Source organism: Acomys russatus, chromosome 21, assembly GCF_903995435.1.
Source record: "Acomys russatus chromosome 21, mAcoRus1.1, whole genome shotgun sequence".
In the NCBI taxonomy this organism is placed as follows: domain Eukaryota; kingdom Metazoa; phylum Chordata; class Mammalia; order Rodentia; family Muridae; genus Acomys; species Acomys russatus.
In genome coordinates, this window is record NC_067157.1 from 16,666,760 (window position 1) to 16,684,593 (window position 17,834).

The 17,834-nt window shown below is 39.0% G+C and overlaps 1 protein-coding gene across 1 annotated transcript in view; it reads left to right on the plus strand.

Moving 5' to 3' along the window:
- The first annotated feature begins 1,539 nt into the window (after positions 1 to 1,539).
- Positions 1,540 to 17,834, plus strand: part of Rfx6 (regulatory factor X6) — a 49,392-nt gene continuing 33,097 nt past the window's right edge. Inside the window, exons 1-5 of the mRNA XM_051164551.1 lie at positions 1,540 to 1,759; positions 2,048 to 2,204; positions 5,973 to 6,096; positions 7,819 to 7,880; positions 17,643 to 17,720. Coding sequence (XP_051020508.1) covers positions 1,540 to 1,759; positions 2,048 to 2,204; positions 5,973 to 6,096; positions 7,819 to 7,880; positions 17,643 to 17,720 — 641 coding nt within the window. The remainder of the gene's footprint in view (positions 1,760 to 2,047; positions 2,205 to 5,972; positions 6,097 to 7,818; positions 7,881 to 17,642; positions 17,721 to 17,834) is intronic.

The window sequence follows — 17,834 nt, forward strand, 5'->3', positions numbered from 1 at the left end:
ATTCTAAAATTAAAGAAAGAATTCCAGTCATTTTCTGAACGTTTTCCTCATCCTTATGTGACATGAGTAGATAGAGCCCCTTTGTGAGGACAAAGAGGACTTCCGTTATAGAATGCGCATGTGACTCTGTTAAGGCTGCACGCTGTGCACGTCAGCACTGAGGTGGAAAGCCCTACACACGAAGTAGGCTAGGAGGCTTCCCCAGGACGAGGTAGAGAAGACTCATGTGGCAAGCTGTCCTAGGTGGGGAATAGCCTGGAACACTGGGTCTGTAGATAAGTGCGCTGCTCCAGCCTGCACCCAGCAACTAGAGGGAGCAGATGAGAAGAACTTTGGGAGATGAGAGGCCTTTTCCAGCAAGTGCTGCTAAAAAATTGAGCCGCTACCACACAAACACCTTTTGAACTGCCCAGGGAAATGCTGCTGCTGCTGCTATTGCCGCTGCTGCTGCTGCTGCTGCTCTCCTTTGAACTGCTGCTGCAACTGACCCTTCTGTCATTTGCCCCTCCGGGTCTTATTTTGTTTTCTCTGTGTGATTTCAGTTTAATGCTACTTTCATGCTAAACTCAAGGGTGACATCTCTTTCTAATGCCCCCACAGAAGATACAGGATTGGCTGCGATAAAGCAATGGAAACCAATGCAGGAACCTGGAGGGCGTTTGTCAAAAGATGGAGAACGGAATGAGGAAAACCTCCAGTCACCCATGAAGTACATCCCAAATCCCCACCCAGCACTTTTTTTTTTTTTTTTTAAAGAAAGCTCAACTTACTTTCAAACAGACACGAGTTCTGTCATTTTTGGACTGAAATGATACTAAATTTAAGCAAGCATCCCTTGCTCCATTGCTCACATCCAACTGTAAGGGATGTAAATGTGCGTAATAACGAAATGCATGTTTTTCTTCAGTCTCCACAGCTAAGAGGGCTGTGAGGGCCAAGTGTCCGTCCGTGTCGGTGTGAGTGATGCAGAAGCAGTGTCCCTCCATCCTTGGATTATTCTGGAAATACATCTGATCCAGGCTGTGCACAGACTGGCAAAGCCTGGATGGTACTCTGGGTTTTGTTACTTCCAATTCTACGCTTGAGGCAAGGCTGACCTGACAGGTGCTTAGGTTAAGTCTCCTGAGAAGAGAAATGGAGACAGGTGAAGCTGCTCATCCCAGCAGAAGGGAGAGCTAAGCTTCCTAGGATCCTTCAGGACGTTCGATAGTGCAGTGGGTCCTGGCCCTAGAACAAGGACAGAGAGGAGAGTGAAGAGGAGAGGGCCCAGGCGTGACTGACAGCAGGTGTGGAAGTGATCTGCCCAGACCGGAGACACTTGGAAAAAGGCAGTGTCTCTGCCACCCTCCTCCATCCTGCCATCTGTGCAGTGCCTCTTCATCCTGTCCCCTCTCCGCCATCGAGGGGCTCCGGAGCCTGCGGGCCTCCTCCTAGCCCAGCGGCCACAGGTCCCCAGCCCCGCCCAGCCCCGCCCCGGGACTCTGGGCTCTACACAGAGCTCCACCAAGCCCTGGCGCCGAGGTCCCTGCGGCAGGAAGGATGGCCAAGGTACGGGAACTGGAGGAAGACTTCGTGCAGGAGCAGCCTTCGCCCCAACTTCCCTCGGAGATCGCGGAGGAGTGCTGTGCGCAGCTGCTTGGCAAGGGTTTGCTGGTCTACCCCGAGGATAGTGCCTACCTGGTGGCCCCGGCAGCCACGGACGCCCCTGGCAGCGGAGAGAAAGGCAAAGACTCCGGGCTGCAGGTGGGAGTTAAATCAGGTGAGTGCTCAGTTCGCCCGGGCTGAGGTGCGGAGGCTGAGTCCTAAGGACGTCCAACAATAAAGAAACACATTCCGAATACACATACAAATAGGGTGCTCTGTCGGAACCATTTTATTTCAGCAGGAAAAATGTTAACGGAAACACTGTAAACTCGGAGGGCTTTGCTCAACTCCTGCCTGGCTCCTCGGGGTGCCCCCACTCAACAGTGCAAAGCAGGTAGACCTGGAGGCCACTTACTGATTGTACGTCCCCTTGTTCTTTGTCACTATTTAAACTCTCCCTCAGAAATGCATTTAAGCAACGGTAACTTTTCCTCCGAAGAAGAGGATGCGGACCCTCAGGAGAGCAAGACCAAAGCAGCTGACCCACAGCTCTCTCAGAAGAAGAGCATCACACAGATCATGAAGGACAAGAAGAAGCAGACTCAGCTCACCCTGCAGTGGTAAGCTGGCCCTGGCGCACACACCTGCTGCCCTCCATCCACCATCTGGTGTCTCTAGGACCCTGGCTTTCCCCAATTTGCTTCTCCCTAAAAACTTGCGTAAGTTTACAAGATCCATGAGAAATCCATCTATTTTCCTTTCTCTGTCTATTCGCACAAAGAGACATGTTCTGACCCTGATGGGAAAAAATAAAATAAAAAAATTAAAAAACCGAGGCTGAAACCATGGACTTTACAAACGTAAGCCGTGATGAATTTTTCTGAGATTATTTGCTTAACATAAACCGTGTTTCTTTGATATTTTTATGCTCTTGAGACATGATCCCTCCGAATAACAAGAATTGGAAGGGTCTTAACTCTACCTTAATCCATAAGAGGGCAGGTAATGTCAGCCAGAAAATAGGTGGATTGAGTGAGAAGTGAAAAATGGAAAAATCAGCTATGCTATCATGATTAAAGACATTTCCATTTTTTACAGCATACCATATACATGATTTGCTATCGTAAAACACCACAAACTGAATTTTGCCCCAAATCTTTTAAAACTGAGAGATAATTAGTAAGTCTTTTACATACTAAGAGCATTTTGTAACAGTTGTCTGAAAGGAAGAGACATCTAAAGTAAGAATGTGTCATTAAGAACCCTTGCATGATGGGAAAAATTAGGGGCACGAATTCTCCCCCAATTCCAAGCAATAAATAAATGGTTACTTATTTCCTGATTAGCTATTCTATGTATCTATGTTATCTATCTATGTATCTATCAAGCATCTATCTATTTATCTATTTATCATCTATTGTCTAAGGGTAAGAAAAAACCCAGAATCTATAAATGCTAGAAGACTTTATTTTGTTTATTTAAACATTAGGTTCTAACTTTTATATCTTTTTTTTCTAACTTTTATATCTTGAAGTTCTTAAACTGTATGCTTGAGCTCTTTCTTCCAACATCTGAATACGAAACAAATATTCCTGTAAAGTTACATTTTGGTTGTTGAAGTTTGGTGTCATGATTACTAGTAGAAAATATCCCAGAGCTGTAAATAGTTGAGAAATTATCTGGAATATTTAGGAAACAATTACTGTCCAACAGGACAAATGGAAAAATGTTTGATTTAAAGGATTTTTTGAATGATCACTCCCAGGTTTTCAGTTCAAATTGAGTGATTAGAAACAGTATTGAGTTTGTCTAAAGTTCATATAATAGAGATGCCTAGCTTAATTCAGTATTTCGAAGACAAAACACTAAATATAAAACAACTACCCAAATGAGTGGATTGTTGCTAGTATTGTCCTATCTTTAAGATGCAAGTTTTAAATAGCTATTTCTCATAAGAATGTTCATGTTTTGAAAACTATAAAGCACATTTTTAATATTCCCAATCTTCTAAAAATGAGTGTTATACATTTCTTAAAACATCAAGTTACTTGGATTTTAAGAAATTTCTGAGGCTGTAGAATTGTCTTGGGAGTGTTAAAAATTAGAACTGAAAATCAAAATAAAAGTATGGCTTATTAACTTCAACTTTTATTGTTAGCTATTCAATATTAGGTAGGCAGCTTTATTTGTTTTGAAATGCTACATCCTAGTTCGACTGGATCTTTTTAATTAAAAAAAAAATAACTGGTGTCTGAAACTCATGGAACAGGTCTCCTAACTTTTATTTTCTGTGCACTGAGAATGTGTGAAATATGAAATCTTGAATGATTTCACCTAATTTTAATCTAAGTAATACTGCATAGTATGTTTCCTTTGTGTCATAAATGATTATGTTTTATTAAACCTGAAAATAGTAGTATGTACATTTTAGCCAAAGTAATTTATTGAACAGTGAAGAAAACTGGGAATAGAATCTAAAAGTGTTGGTTTCTAGATTGTCATTCATATATTTGTAGCACAAATATATTTATTACATTACATTTAATTGAAATTAAATCAAAATCCAACCAGATTTTCAAAGTGTATATATTTACATCTATACTACAGAGTTGAGATTGTACATTTTATCCTTGGAGACTTCTCTAGAGATAGGTGGTCTCAGTTTTATCAGATGATTTAGAGGACCACAATTTTAATCACAGTAAAAGGGTGTAAGAGTGGAAGCAGATAACAGTCATTTCAGCTTCAGTGAAGGGAGTTTACCCTGGTGTCTTTCCCTAGCAAATACAGTACCATGTTTTTGTTCAGTAGTTTATGGGTGAAAGTAAGAGTGTGTAAACACGGACAGGCTGAAGCCTGGCAGTCCTTTCAAATCAAGAATGTTTTTTTTAAAAAACATAGCATCTTTAATTTCACCATTCATAGTCCTAGATCAAATAAATTGTAAGCTACTGAAGAGTGGACATTTGCAAAGAAGTAAGACCTGATATTTGCAATGGGGGCCTGGGGGGGGGGCGGTTTCTACTTTGACATCATGTTGTAATTGTCCTAACAGGTGTTCGTTATGGATCTTACTCTTCTAAAACTAATCCTTGTGTTTTGTTTGTGTTTATGTCATTGCACATATGTGCTTGCTTACAACACAAACATATCAGAGCTTCTCTGGGTCAGGAGTCTAGACAGGTCCCCTCGGCACTAAGTTCACAGTCTTACCAGAAAGAAATCAAGAAATCAGTTGATGCTGAAATTTCACAGAAGATCTTTTTGTTGCTGTTTCTCTAATCCAGTTAGTTTTTGAGAGAATTTATTTCCTGAGTCGTAGAACTGGAGCTCTCGGCTCCTAGAGATTACCTGCCATTCCCGTGGAGGTGGCCCTCTTCAGAAACTGTCATTTGTTTCTCCACAGCTGAAGAGAGTGTTGGCTGCTGCTTTTGATTTTCCTTCTTCTTACTTTCAGACATTGTTTCTAGGGCTTGCCAAGTGAAGTGGATCCTCAATGGAATTTCCTTTTTTAAAGAAATCAATTGATACTTATGCATAATGTTTATAACATTTTTTGGTTTTTCTCTTTTTTATTATTAAATATTTTTAAATTTTTTACATATACGTTTGTTATTACACATATATGCAGTAAACTACTCACAGCAAGAAGAACCATGATACAATCATGTTACATTCTTTTTCTTTTTCTTTTTCTTTCTTTCTTTCTTTTTTTTTTTTTTTTTGGTTTTTTGAGACAGGGTTTCTCTGTGTAGCCTTGGCTGTCCTGGACTCATATTGTAGACCAGGCTAGCCTCAAACTCACAGAGGTCCACCTGCCTCTGCCTCCCGAGTGCTGGGATTAACGGCATGCTCCACCACCGCCTGGCTCATATTACATTCTTAGTGTTAAATTTTGTAACTTTTTAAAGTTTGGTGTTATATTTTGATTATGTAAACATTGGAGAGTGACAACAGGGTAAGGAATATATCCATTACCATAAACTGATATGATTTTTTACAGAAAGCACATCGTCTCTTCATTCTGAGATATATAGCTCATAATTTTTTATTGTTTTTTTATCATGGTATTATATTTTTAAACAACATCCCAAAGAAAGAAAGCCCATTTGTGTCTATTTTAAAAATGAGCATTAGTATTTATAAAAATTAACTATTCTGAAAAAGCAAAAATATTAGATTTATATTACATATAATTAACATAAAATAATATTTTAATAATTATGACCAGTTCAAGTTAAATTGTTAACAAGATTCATATGAAGAATAAAACTTACTTCTTTGAAGTACTAAAACAAATAAATAAATAAAAGTAAGCATTAAGTCACTGAGGGGGCAGGGAGGTAGTGGTGAAAAGGTTTGGCCTAATTCTTGGCCTCTTCTCTCAGGCTTGAAGACAACTACATAGTGTGCGAAGGAGTGTGCCTCCCACGGTGCATTCTTTATGCTCACTACTTGGATTTCTGCAGGAAGGAGAAACTGGAGCCAGCTTGTGCGGCCACCTTTGGAAAGGTATATGACATATATTGGCTACACTGCCATAACAACTAGCACGCTGGGTAGACAATGTGTAACCAAATTCATCCGAGTGGGTTCTCTTAGAGAGTGTTAAGCCATTTGCCTTGTAGGCATAGATGGAATTCCTTAGTGTTTGTTTGGAAATGTGTATGTTTACATCTTGATTTTTAAATAAAAAAGCATACAATACTAGCTGTAAGATCTAATGTGAGCTCAAGGCAAGCTCCATAAAACAGTAGTGTGTTCCTTCAAGGAAGATGCATTCAAGAGAATGCATAAACTATGTTGGAGAGTAAAAGTAAATGAAGGTGAACCCATAAATGCAGAATTCATTATAATTAATGAAGTCCAAACATTTGAGGTGTGTCAAATGTCATTCTGTCACTTAAGTTGTTGTCCTAATTTTTGTTTCAGTCTGAATATGTTTATGCCACAGAGCTAACATGTTTTTATGATGAGGTTGGTTACATTTCTTGCATTTAGTATATTTCTATCATGAGGAGAGGAATCTATGAATGTAGATGGCTTATGGTATATGTTGATATCATTTTGAGAACCAGGAAACAATATTAGTTTCTTGGTAATACCTTCATCTATGAAACCCCCTTCAGTCATCTGTGGTCTGGCAATCTAGGGTATCTTTGCAGAACTAGAGGAAGGTTGGGTCTCAGTATTAAGCCTCCAAAGTCCAAATCCAAACTGGTAGAAGACTTACTATGCAGAAAATGAGTGCTAAGGCCCAGCTCCGTAGGTTTTCTGGCAGGGGAAAGAGGCAGGTGATTATTTGTAGGTATATGGCAGGACTTCTCTGTACACCCCAGGCTGACCTTAAACACTTTATGTAGCTCAGGTTGGCTTTGAACTTGAAATCTTTCTGCTCAGCCTGTTGAGTGTTGCAAGTATAGGCATATGTCTTTATATCCAGCGTCCCGCTTTAAAAGCCCACTTTAAAAGGGGACCAACTCCATCCCTTAAAGAAGCAGTTTATTTGGGGAAAGGAGAGATGCCTCCGGGGTTAAGAGAACTGGCTGCTCTTCCAGACGAACCTCTGTAACTCCAGTTCCAAGGCATCCCATGCCACTTCCAGCCTCCATGGGCACTGCATGCATGTAGTACATGCACATACGTGCTGACAAAACACCCATACATATAAAATAAAATAATATAAAAAGTAGTTCAGTTATTTTGGAAACATGAGCACAGCACTCAAGGGGTCTAGGATCTAGCCTTGCCTGTGATTAGCTTATTTTGGCAGATAAATAGGCTCCCAAGGCTTAGCACACCCTCTGAAGCTAGACAAGACAGCTTCTGATGTCCGTACTAGCACCACCGTTTTTTTTCTCAGTCTACCCTATGGTGATAATCACTAAGTGGGACTCATAGAGTGCCTTGACCATCCAAGAAAACCAGACGGAATAGACCTATTAACTCTTCCACAGAGCTCTCTTAAGATCTAAGGATCCTTTCAGAATGATGATGGATATTTAATGTGGGTAAACCTCTGCATGGAATTATTATAGAGACATCGAAATGGTCCTCCCTTGTGCATAAACAAAGCGACCATGGTAATTGATGTATTTCCTATCAATACACGTATATTACTTTCCTGTAGCTTAAGTGTTCCTTTTTAGTATGCCATTTGCCTTATTGAATTAGTAGGGTATGAGTGCTTTGCATTAGAACTATACACATTCTGAAGCTTGTCTTTCTTTTTAGACAATTCGCCAAAAATTTCCCCTCCTAACAACACGAAGACTTGGAACGAGAGGGCATTCAAAGTAAGAGCAGAACAATAAGTTTCTCCTTTTTACTTGTAGACATGAGATAACTCTTGTCTTATCAGCGAATGGGACCAGGTATTTTCCTCTTAAGGGAGTAGATGCTCGCTAACTATAAGAACTAAGGAAATAAATGATTGAGGTATATATTAGAATAAGGTTTAGGAAAGCAAATTTTATAATGACCTTTCACAATATCTACCACGCTTTCTCCTGACGTACGTTAAGTGACTAGTTTTGTTAAAGTCGCCAGTATCATGAACAAAGATGTACGGGAAAAAAAATTAATAATCTATAAGACTGACAACATCCTCTTAAGGACAAGGGCAATAACTTGCTTGCTTGAAGTTCTTCCTCAACTTTTCTCAGCCATTTAACATCTGACTTCTCCCTTCAAGACAAATGGCATGCCAATTCCTGCTTGATCATCTCTCACGCTAGATGTAAATATGCCATAAGCTGTGTGCATTTCTCCTCTTGGCTTTTCTTTTATAACTCTCTGTAGGTCCCCATTAACTCATGCTCACCAGTGATTCCTCTGTCCACTTTTCCATCTTCTAACAGAATCAGATCTTTCACAACGAAATAAAACATCAGGCCGGACCTGTCCCACCTTTCACCACGGTTTTGTTTTTCTTCTCTTTGCTGTTCCTTGAAAGACCATTCCCCGCTCCTACCGCTAGGCACATCACTCTGCCAGAGCGCTTCTGTATCTGGGGAAAACCCAAATAGTTTGTTTCTACCCTGACTCATTTTCTTGGCTACTTCCTAGCTCTTGCCCTTCCTGAAAACCCCCTCTTCACCACTGTGGCTTCTCAAGGCCCTTCCCAGCTTCCTCCCATTGGTCTAGTTTGCAGGCTGTCTTTTGAATTCCAGTGCAGTGCTGACCCATAATGCAGCCCCATATTAGTTAAAAAATTTTTTTCTGGCAACCATAGCAAAAGAATAAAAAGCAACAAGTGAAATTAATTTTAATAAAGTTTTATTTAACCCATTACACAAAAAGTATTTCAGTATATAATCTGTATAAAACTTTGAGAAGAAGCCGGGCATGGTGGCACATGCCTTTAATCCCAGCACTCGGGAGGCAGAGGCAGGATCACTGTGAGTTCGAGGCCAGCCTGGTCTACCAAGTGAGTCCAGGACAGCCAAGGCTACACAGAGAAACCCTGTCTCAAAAACAAAAACAAAAACAAAAAAACCCAAACAAACCAATAAATAAGTAAATAAATAAAATTTGAGAAGATATTTCATTTGTTTTGCTCATATTGAGTTTTTAAAATTCTGCATACATTTTGCACATCTCTATTCAAAGCTAGCCACAATTCAAGTGTTTCCTACCTATACATGTCTAATGGCCGCCTTTCACTGACTAGCTCTGTTTACTTGCAAAAAAATTAAATCCTGCTTTTTGTATTCTCCTAGAGTCGATTTTCCTCATTCTCATTTCCATAGTGCCACCTCGACTCTCTAGTCATTTGATACAATGTTTCCACACTTGACACCCCAAGTTCTGACAGCGTCACATATCTTCCATGCTCAGGAACTTTCATAGGCTCACGATTACAACTCTTAAAAAAAAAAAAAAAGCATCTGTTTATTTATCTCTTTCTTCTCTGTCTCTGTCTCTCTCTCCCTCTGTGTGTGTGTGTGTGTGCATGTAAGTGTGTGCATGTGTGTGTGCTTATATGTGTACCATGCATGGCACAGATGTAGAGGTCAGAGGTTAACTTTTGGGAGTCAAACGTCTACTTCTAGCATGTGGGTTCCAGGGATCGAACTCAGTTTGTCTGTCTTGGCAGCAAGCACCTTAACCATCTAAATTTTCTCACTGCTTCACAATTTCTACTCTTAAAGACAACTTCTTACCTTGATAGGAGTCTCGTATGACTTAGTTCCAACCTATTTTCCTATTTATGTTTCACTTCTCAGTTATCGGTACATATCCGTTTGTCCCTAAGTTATCACCTCAGAACCTTCTGAATCACCCCAGTGTGTCCCTTTGTGTTAGTTTCCCCTGCTGAGGACACTCTCGCCCTGTATGTATTTTGAAATCTTAGCCACTTAAAGGTATGAGTGCTGAAGCTTCTCTTTTGAGTGCTCTCCAGTGTTGTTGCTTTGTGTAGGTTCTCTGTACTCTCATGCTGTTTGTTAGTGTCTACCTCAGTGTGATTTCTTTTCTAAGCTCCTTCCTAAGCAGAAATTTCTAGAACAGATCACTTTTAGTCTTCTCTGTTATCTAACACGTCATTATCTATCAACACTTACTTTTCTGATTTTAACTAATTTAAAAATACTGTGGCCTGTGAAAGAATAAAATACCACACTGGGAAAAGAAAAAAAAAAATTGTTTTTCTTTCTAAGCAAGTCAGCTTTATGCCAAGTGTGGCTCAGTTGAGTTTGATGATTTCTAAAGTACTGTATTGTATAAGTGTGGGTGAGATCAGACAGTGTTTGAAGTAGAAAGATAGGGCCAAAGAGGCAAAGCAACCCAAGCGATCCTCTTGATGGGACCTACAAGAGGACGGGTGGGCAGGCTGCAGAGAAAGTCAATTAATCCCAGAAGGAGCCTTTAGGATTAAGAATGAACCATTAACTGTGCCCATTGTGACACAGCCACACTCCAGTTCATACGTTGATATAGCAACATTTGGCGACTTCTGGCCACTTATTTGATAATTAAGAGCCATAGACATGCTCAAGGCACACTGACTTGAATTTTTTCTGCCTTATTGATAGACCATTTGCTTTTTATGATATGGCTATCACCCTTTTGGGTATTTTTATATTGTAGGCAGAAATAATGTGCATTGTGTAAACTAAATAGGTTGAAAGATACAGCAAGGTACACCATGGAAATGGTAATGCTTCGATGTAATTATTTTTAACCCATTCCTGGTTTTGTTTCTAAAAGATATTCTCAGACTTTATTTTGAAAGATTGTACATCTAAGACAGCATGCCTAATGGTGGGAACATGAGTTAAACTCGAACAAATCGGGGTGAGTTCTGTGCTTCCATATGTAGCTGTTCAACAGTGCACAGGTCAGTCAGCCTTTACCAGGAAAGTGGGTGTGTGATATCTTACACTATTGGTTTGAGAATGAAATAACATACAAATAATATTAATGGAAGATCAACTACGCTTTAATTCTTACAAAAGAGAAAATTGTGACTGAAGGCATCAAAAATCAGCAGTGCAATAAAAAGTTACTTCTTATTGAATTTTACACAGATGCATATATACATTTTCATTAGGTCTAGTTGTTCCAATAATGATACAATATAGGAATTACTTGGTTTTATAAATAAGGAAACCGTAGTCAGAATGTTATTGACTTGCTGAAGGCCACAAGGAAGAATCCCCTAATAATGCTGGATTTATACCGAGGTTCACCTGACTCTAAAGTTTACGCTTTAACAAGCAGTAAAAGTAATAAAACCTACTTGTTACTGACATCAGTCATATTAACAAAACAATTACTTTATTAAACTTCTTATTATCTTTTTTTGTGTGTTTTTTGGTTCTTTAGTTTTTTGAGACAGGGTTTCTCTGTATAACTTTGACTGTCCTGGACTCTGTAGACCAGTCTGGTCTCAAACTTGCAGAGATCCACTTGGCTCTACCTTCCTAATTACAGGCATGTGCCACAACATCTGGCTATCTTTATCTTTTTAATTTAAGTTTTTACTAATTTTGTACTGCTCTAACAGTTCTTAAGATTCATTACTATTATATTATTTCTCAAAGACAATATTTCATTAATTCTCAATCACTAATTTTAGTGTTCTATATTTTTATATGAAAGCAAATTTGCACTACCAATCAACTCTTAGCCTACTAATTTTAACCCAAGCATCCTGTAGGCAAATACATTATCTTTCAACCATTACTTCTTCTGGGTGTTGAGTATTTCATAGATTTAAATTTTATAAAAAAAAAAAAACTTATGTCTATAATGTCATGGACAACTGAGAGAGAAAAATAAATGGACTAATCTTATTTTGAAAAATCAGTAAATCATGCCGCTTTGCAGAATTTCAAGCCATTTTATTGTAATGTTAGGTAAATGTTCAATTTTGCTATATTTTTTTTAGAATAATCAATTTCTAACTATTTCATTTGGGACTTAGAGATGGAATTGCTGCCAGGTGATGGCTGTCCTAAATAGCTATTTTGTGTTCTGGACAGGAAGTGGGTACCACAGTTCCTGAAACCTACTTCAGATGTATTTGGGGGTTCATGAAGCAAAGTCTCTTTCCACTTCACAGAAATACATGGAATCTACAGGTTCAGAAACAGTTATCTATGTGACCAGGAGTAGTAAAGTGATGACAAATCAAGTGAACTCCATTTCTGTTTTTTAAGCCTTATTTTCCCAGCCTCAGTAACATACTCTGCATCTAAGAAGGCACCAAGACAAAAACTGAGTTTATCTTCATCTTTCTTCTTCTCCTCTCTTTGATATATAGATCTGTAGTTTTCTTAACATTTTTTAAATTTACATTTTAGAAAAATGAAATTATACGGGTATCACAGAATAAAATTCATCCATATTTCATGATTATGAGTATTTTGGGGACAATCAATACGTTCAATTGGAAAAGAGGTAGAAAGCATTGTTCTAAAGAGCTTTGGGGGTATAAAGAATTCTAAGATAGGTTATCTGCTGTCAAAGATCTTTCACTATTAATATTAATTAATAAGCATTAGGTTTACAGTCTCAGCAGTGGCTAACCTTTGGGGTTACAAACTGAACAAAAAGAGCCTGTATGCGTCTTTGGTCGAATCGATTAACAAAGGGAGGCCATAGGTGAGCTCTTTAATAGATACCATGCACAGGACGAGCTGTTTGAATCAAAGTTACATTTTAATTTCTGGTAGACTTTGATCAACCAAATCTTGGTTTTCAGACATGATGGGCAAAAGCTATTATCTTATTTATTAGTGGTGATTTAGTGGGTTAATAAAAACTGATATGACAGCTGCTCTTATCACAGCAAGTTATTGCAAGCCCCTGAGCAGCTTAACCCCATCATTTTCCTTATCAGTTATCATATGTGTAGTGTAAACATCAGGTCTACTAGCTCAGTGGGAACATATGTTTCAGGAATTCTATATAAGAACCGGTGAGGGAAAGAAGAAATGTAAGCATAGGTCTATGCTGATCCGCTGAGGAAGAAAAGTACTAGACACATGTGAATGTGCTGGCTGTGAAAAAGAAACGTAATAATTTTACTTAGTCTACTAAGAATCCGTTATAGTCATGTTGTGAAACCATGAATTAATCATTCCTGTGTGACTTACAAATGAGATCAGCCACTTGACATAAAGCATAAAGTGATGAATTAGACACAATTTTGTTAGAAAATTAGACTAATTTTATGACAAACTATTTTTTTCCTAGAGAGCATAGCTAACCATAGTCAGAATTTTAATGGTATTTACAAAATGTCTCTTTTAGTAAAATGGGTGTAATCATACATATAGTGTTAAGGAACTACGAAATGTTAGAACGGCCCATAAAACATGCAGCAGACAGAGATACAGAAGTCGGAACAGTGAAGTAAATTTCACTCTTATTTACTATCATGCGTTAGCATAAGTTATTTTGTTGTTATATTTCTGGGAACATTTCCTAGAAAAAAAATTTGTTTTAGAAAAGTCTACTAATGACAAAATGGTGCTGTAAAGTGTTACAGCGGAGATGAAGACCCCCACAAACACCCTGCATGAACCCACCCCTCCCAGTTTTACGGGGTTTATGTTTAACTCTGAGAAGACACAGACGGGCGTGCACTATCTCTCCTCCTTTCTGAGAGACACTAAATCATCACTAAGGCGATAACAGGTGCCTCGTTAAACCAAAAGAAAAGCTTAAGGGGAAAAGATTGTTTTGTTTGCTCCCAAAGAAGCTAGGTACGAAAAGCGCTGAAGCTTCGCAGTGGACGGAGTAAAATCCTGAGGCTTGCACCGTCACCAGCTTCCTGTCTAAACTTGCTGACCTCATGCATGTCCTGTAAAATCTTTAAACATTCAACTTTGGCTTTGCCTAAGTGTTTTATTGGTAATTTTATGGAAATCGACAGCGTCAGGTGTTTACTGAAAAAAAAAATGGGTTCATGTTGATGTTTTATTGGTTTTCAAATCCGTAGGGCACAATGATTTATAAACATTCGAGGATTTCTGGAAATCTTAGTGCTTAGGCCATGGACAGAGATACTAATGATTACGGGGATAAGGCTACAATGGGACAAACAGCCAAGAATGGAATTCGGTGGACAGAGAGATTAGTTTTGCCTCAGAGGCTAGGCAGTGTCCCACAATCACAATATGCCTCAGAGTTGACTAAGAAAGGATGCTATCTCAGGAAGGAAGAATGCAACAAGACAATGGTTGGAGCCAGCTCAAGCTCTTTATGGAGATGAAGTAATCCCAGCAGGAACAGATGAGTTTACAAAGAGCTTTCGACTGGGTGAATGGAGTCAGCAGGTTTCCATACACCACGTGAGATAAAATATTTTCATCTCTGCCAAATTTTACATTATGCTGATAACACTTACATAGGTGATTATATCTGCTTAACCTTAATTGGCAAGCTATTTCTATAGTTTCTTTCATGACATATTGTTAGTTTTAAAACCTTTAAAAAATATATTCAATTATTCAACCAGTTTATTACTCCCTGTGACAGAAAGCTTGCAATCAAGAAGGCTTTATTTACATGGCAGGTCAAATATGCAACATCCCAGTCAATACAGCAGCTCTCAGGGATTCATGCTGATTGCTTGTGCTACTCCCACTCAGGATGACTATCAGACAGAGTGGGCATGAGTGCACATGTATTCAAACTATATTCCACTGAAGAGTTCCCAATTGTGGATAAACCTGAGATACAAAATTAGTTTTAATCTTCTGCATTTTGGCGGGGGGGTGATGAAGGCCACATGCACTGTTAACATAGCAACTATGGCCTTTAGTTTTGTCTTCAAACCCTTAAGGCTGTTAAATAACCTTTAAATAAACCACAGGGTGGGGAAGATGGCACACTGGGTAAGAGCATTTGCCACGCAAGCCTGACATTTGAGCTTGGTTTCTAGAACTCATGGTAGAAGGAGAGAGCACCGACTCCTCAGAAGTTGTCCTTCTGATCTCAACATGTAGGCACTCACAGCTATACCACACCACACACACACACACACACACACACACACACACATCATGTGCCCCCCCCCCAGAATGATAAATAAATAAATAAAGATTAACATAAAAGACAGTTTTTCCAGCTTTGTTATGAAGCTGGGATAATATTCTACGTGTGGACTGTGGGTATTTGCAATCTTATATGCACAAATTCTCTACATTAGTAAGGGACTCAAGAACTGGCAACAGATGCCCACTGTCTGGGTTGATATGTCAGTCACATCTGAACCCACGACTAAAGTGCATGAAAGCTCGACCTTGAACTCCAGTAGAAACAAAGTCTTCCATTTGTGAACTTTGCTGCTCTTCGTGGTTGTAGTGTAATAAAGAATAAACAACAGAGTCATTTTCTGAAAAAGAGGTGCGTCTAAGTGTATGTGGAAACAACCTTAAATGTGATGTGTAAGATAATGAAATACAGATCCATCTCAAAGGAGGTGGCAATTTAAAACAAATGCAACTGTCAGCAGTTTTAAAACCAGGAACTATATGCCCCAGCACTGATCGGTGTGGTCACTGCAGCAGGACGCGCAGGCGCCTAGCTCAGAGGCCAGGGACTGGGATGAAGAGCTGGTCTTACTTTCCATGTCTGTTTTGTTCATCACCATTCTGACAATTGTACCAACAGCCAGACACGGAAGATGTGCTTTGATGTTTGTGGCACTCACGGGTACCTCTTTGACTTATCCTGTTGCCTGTTACCTGTGAAGGCAATGTAGTCCTTTATAGACTGAGTGGGAAACCGTTTTTGCCACGGGATAGAATGATTTTGTTACAGCTTGAAAAAAAAGTTAAGAGATGAGAAACAAGGAGATAGGAGGAGTTTGTCAATGTTTGAAGTGATGTTTAGCATATATTGTTTTAGAAAGTAGTTAAACAGTAGTTGTTTAAAATGTAAAGTCTGGAGAGCAAATAGTTTTGTAAAAAAATAATAATAATAAGATAACCATGAAGTTATGACACTTTTCCATTTACAAAGATTCTCTTGTCTTTGGGCACCCCTAATTTATTTTTCCTAAAGCAAGGGCATTGTACTGGTATCTTAGTTCTAAAGTCTTAAAAAGGAAGCATTAATACTTAAATCAAACTCCCAATCTCATAACACTAATTCTACTACTCCATCCAACCAAATAAATATAAATCTGCTTTTCCTCATAGTTTAAGAACTGACATTATGTTTATTATTTATTATTCACTCTTTGACAATTTCTGTTACTGTATTTTCTTTGAGCAGGTCTTTATTAATTTAACTTCTTTCTTTTACCATAGACATGCAGAATGAGCTTAATATTTCTGAGCTTTCATGCCTTTGCTATTTTTTCCTCTCCCTTCTTGTTTTAATACACTTAGAGATCCTCTTGCATCATGTAACATAGTACAGGTTTTGGTGTCTATAAAAGAGGGCAGTTATGGAAGTCTTCCGTTCAGGTTAATAGGCTACCATCTTCCTTTTACCCAAATTGAGAGCTTAAGTTTTCTCAGCCTTCTATATTTACAAACTATCACTCTTGCTGTTTTTCAAATATAACAGCATTTAAATGCATATATGCACCGATATGTGTGTATACACACATCCATATATGTATGTATGTATGTATGTATTTTTTAAAATCAGTCTCTAACTCAAGTGACCTTGAGTTGATAGAATCAGCTTTGCTGCCACAGGCCTTCTGTTTGGAGGTTCTGATCCCAATGTCATCAGGAAGGTCATGGTCTGAGTGAATGCTTCTATCCAAAGACTGCATCTTTCCCCTAGGGCCCCAGGACCCTGACGTTCCTCACCTAAACAGTCTTTTCCCCATGAGCTTTGGGAATTTGCTCCCAATCATCCACAGGAAGCCATCTTACCCCACCTGTGCATATATATGACCCCAGGTTGAAGAGTGGCTATGGGAAGCTAGTGAATGGTGGAAGGATCTGGAATGTGCAGTACCCCTCCCCCACTTTGAACAAAGCAAGAGCTGATAAGTGGTGTAAGGGTGATTTTTCCTCCACCACCATTCCCTGACCCAGGCTTTCGTGATTCCAAGAGACCCAAGGTCTGTTTGCTAGGTGATTACTGGAGTGCACTATAAACAAAATAGCTCAGGAATATCTTATATAATAATTCACTTATTAGATTTATATTTTTAAGTATTTTGACATTATCTAAACCGTCTCTATATGCTTCTCTTCTAGGCCGTGGAATTATTTATGTGCAGAACTTAAGTATAGTATAGAACTTAAGTATAGTAACACCAAGTGCCCCTTTTCTCAAATTGCTGATGGCATAAGAATGGTTTGAACTGTCTGTCTGTCTGTCATTGCTCTATGCACTTCAGACTTACATGGTAATGCCAAAAGGTAACATTTTAAAACATAGTCCATCTAAAGACTCGTTTCTTTAGTTTCATTCCCTTCATGATTTTAGATGCCGTGGGAAAGCATGGCAGGACGGTGGGCAGGGACACTTCACGGGGAAAGCCTTCTGTGGCTGGCAGTCCTCACTGGGGTAGGTCAGGCATCCCTAAGTTTCCTTTACCTTTCACTAACACAGAAATGGTTCCTGTCTTGCTGTAGGTATCATTACTATGGGATTGGCATCAAAGAGAGCAGTGCATATTACCACTCGGTTTATTCTGGAAAGGGCCTGACAAGGTAGAGTGATCATGTACTTGAGATACATGTCTGCATTTCTTTCAATGTGAATGATATCTATTCAGTGAAATGACTTTGCAATTTTGCTTATTTTGAAAATGCTTTCTTCTAGTC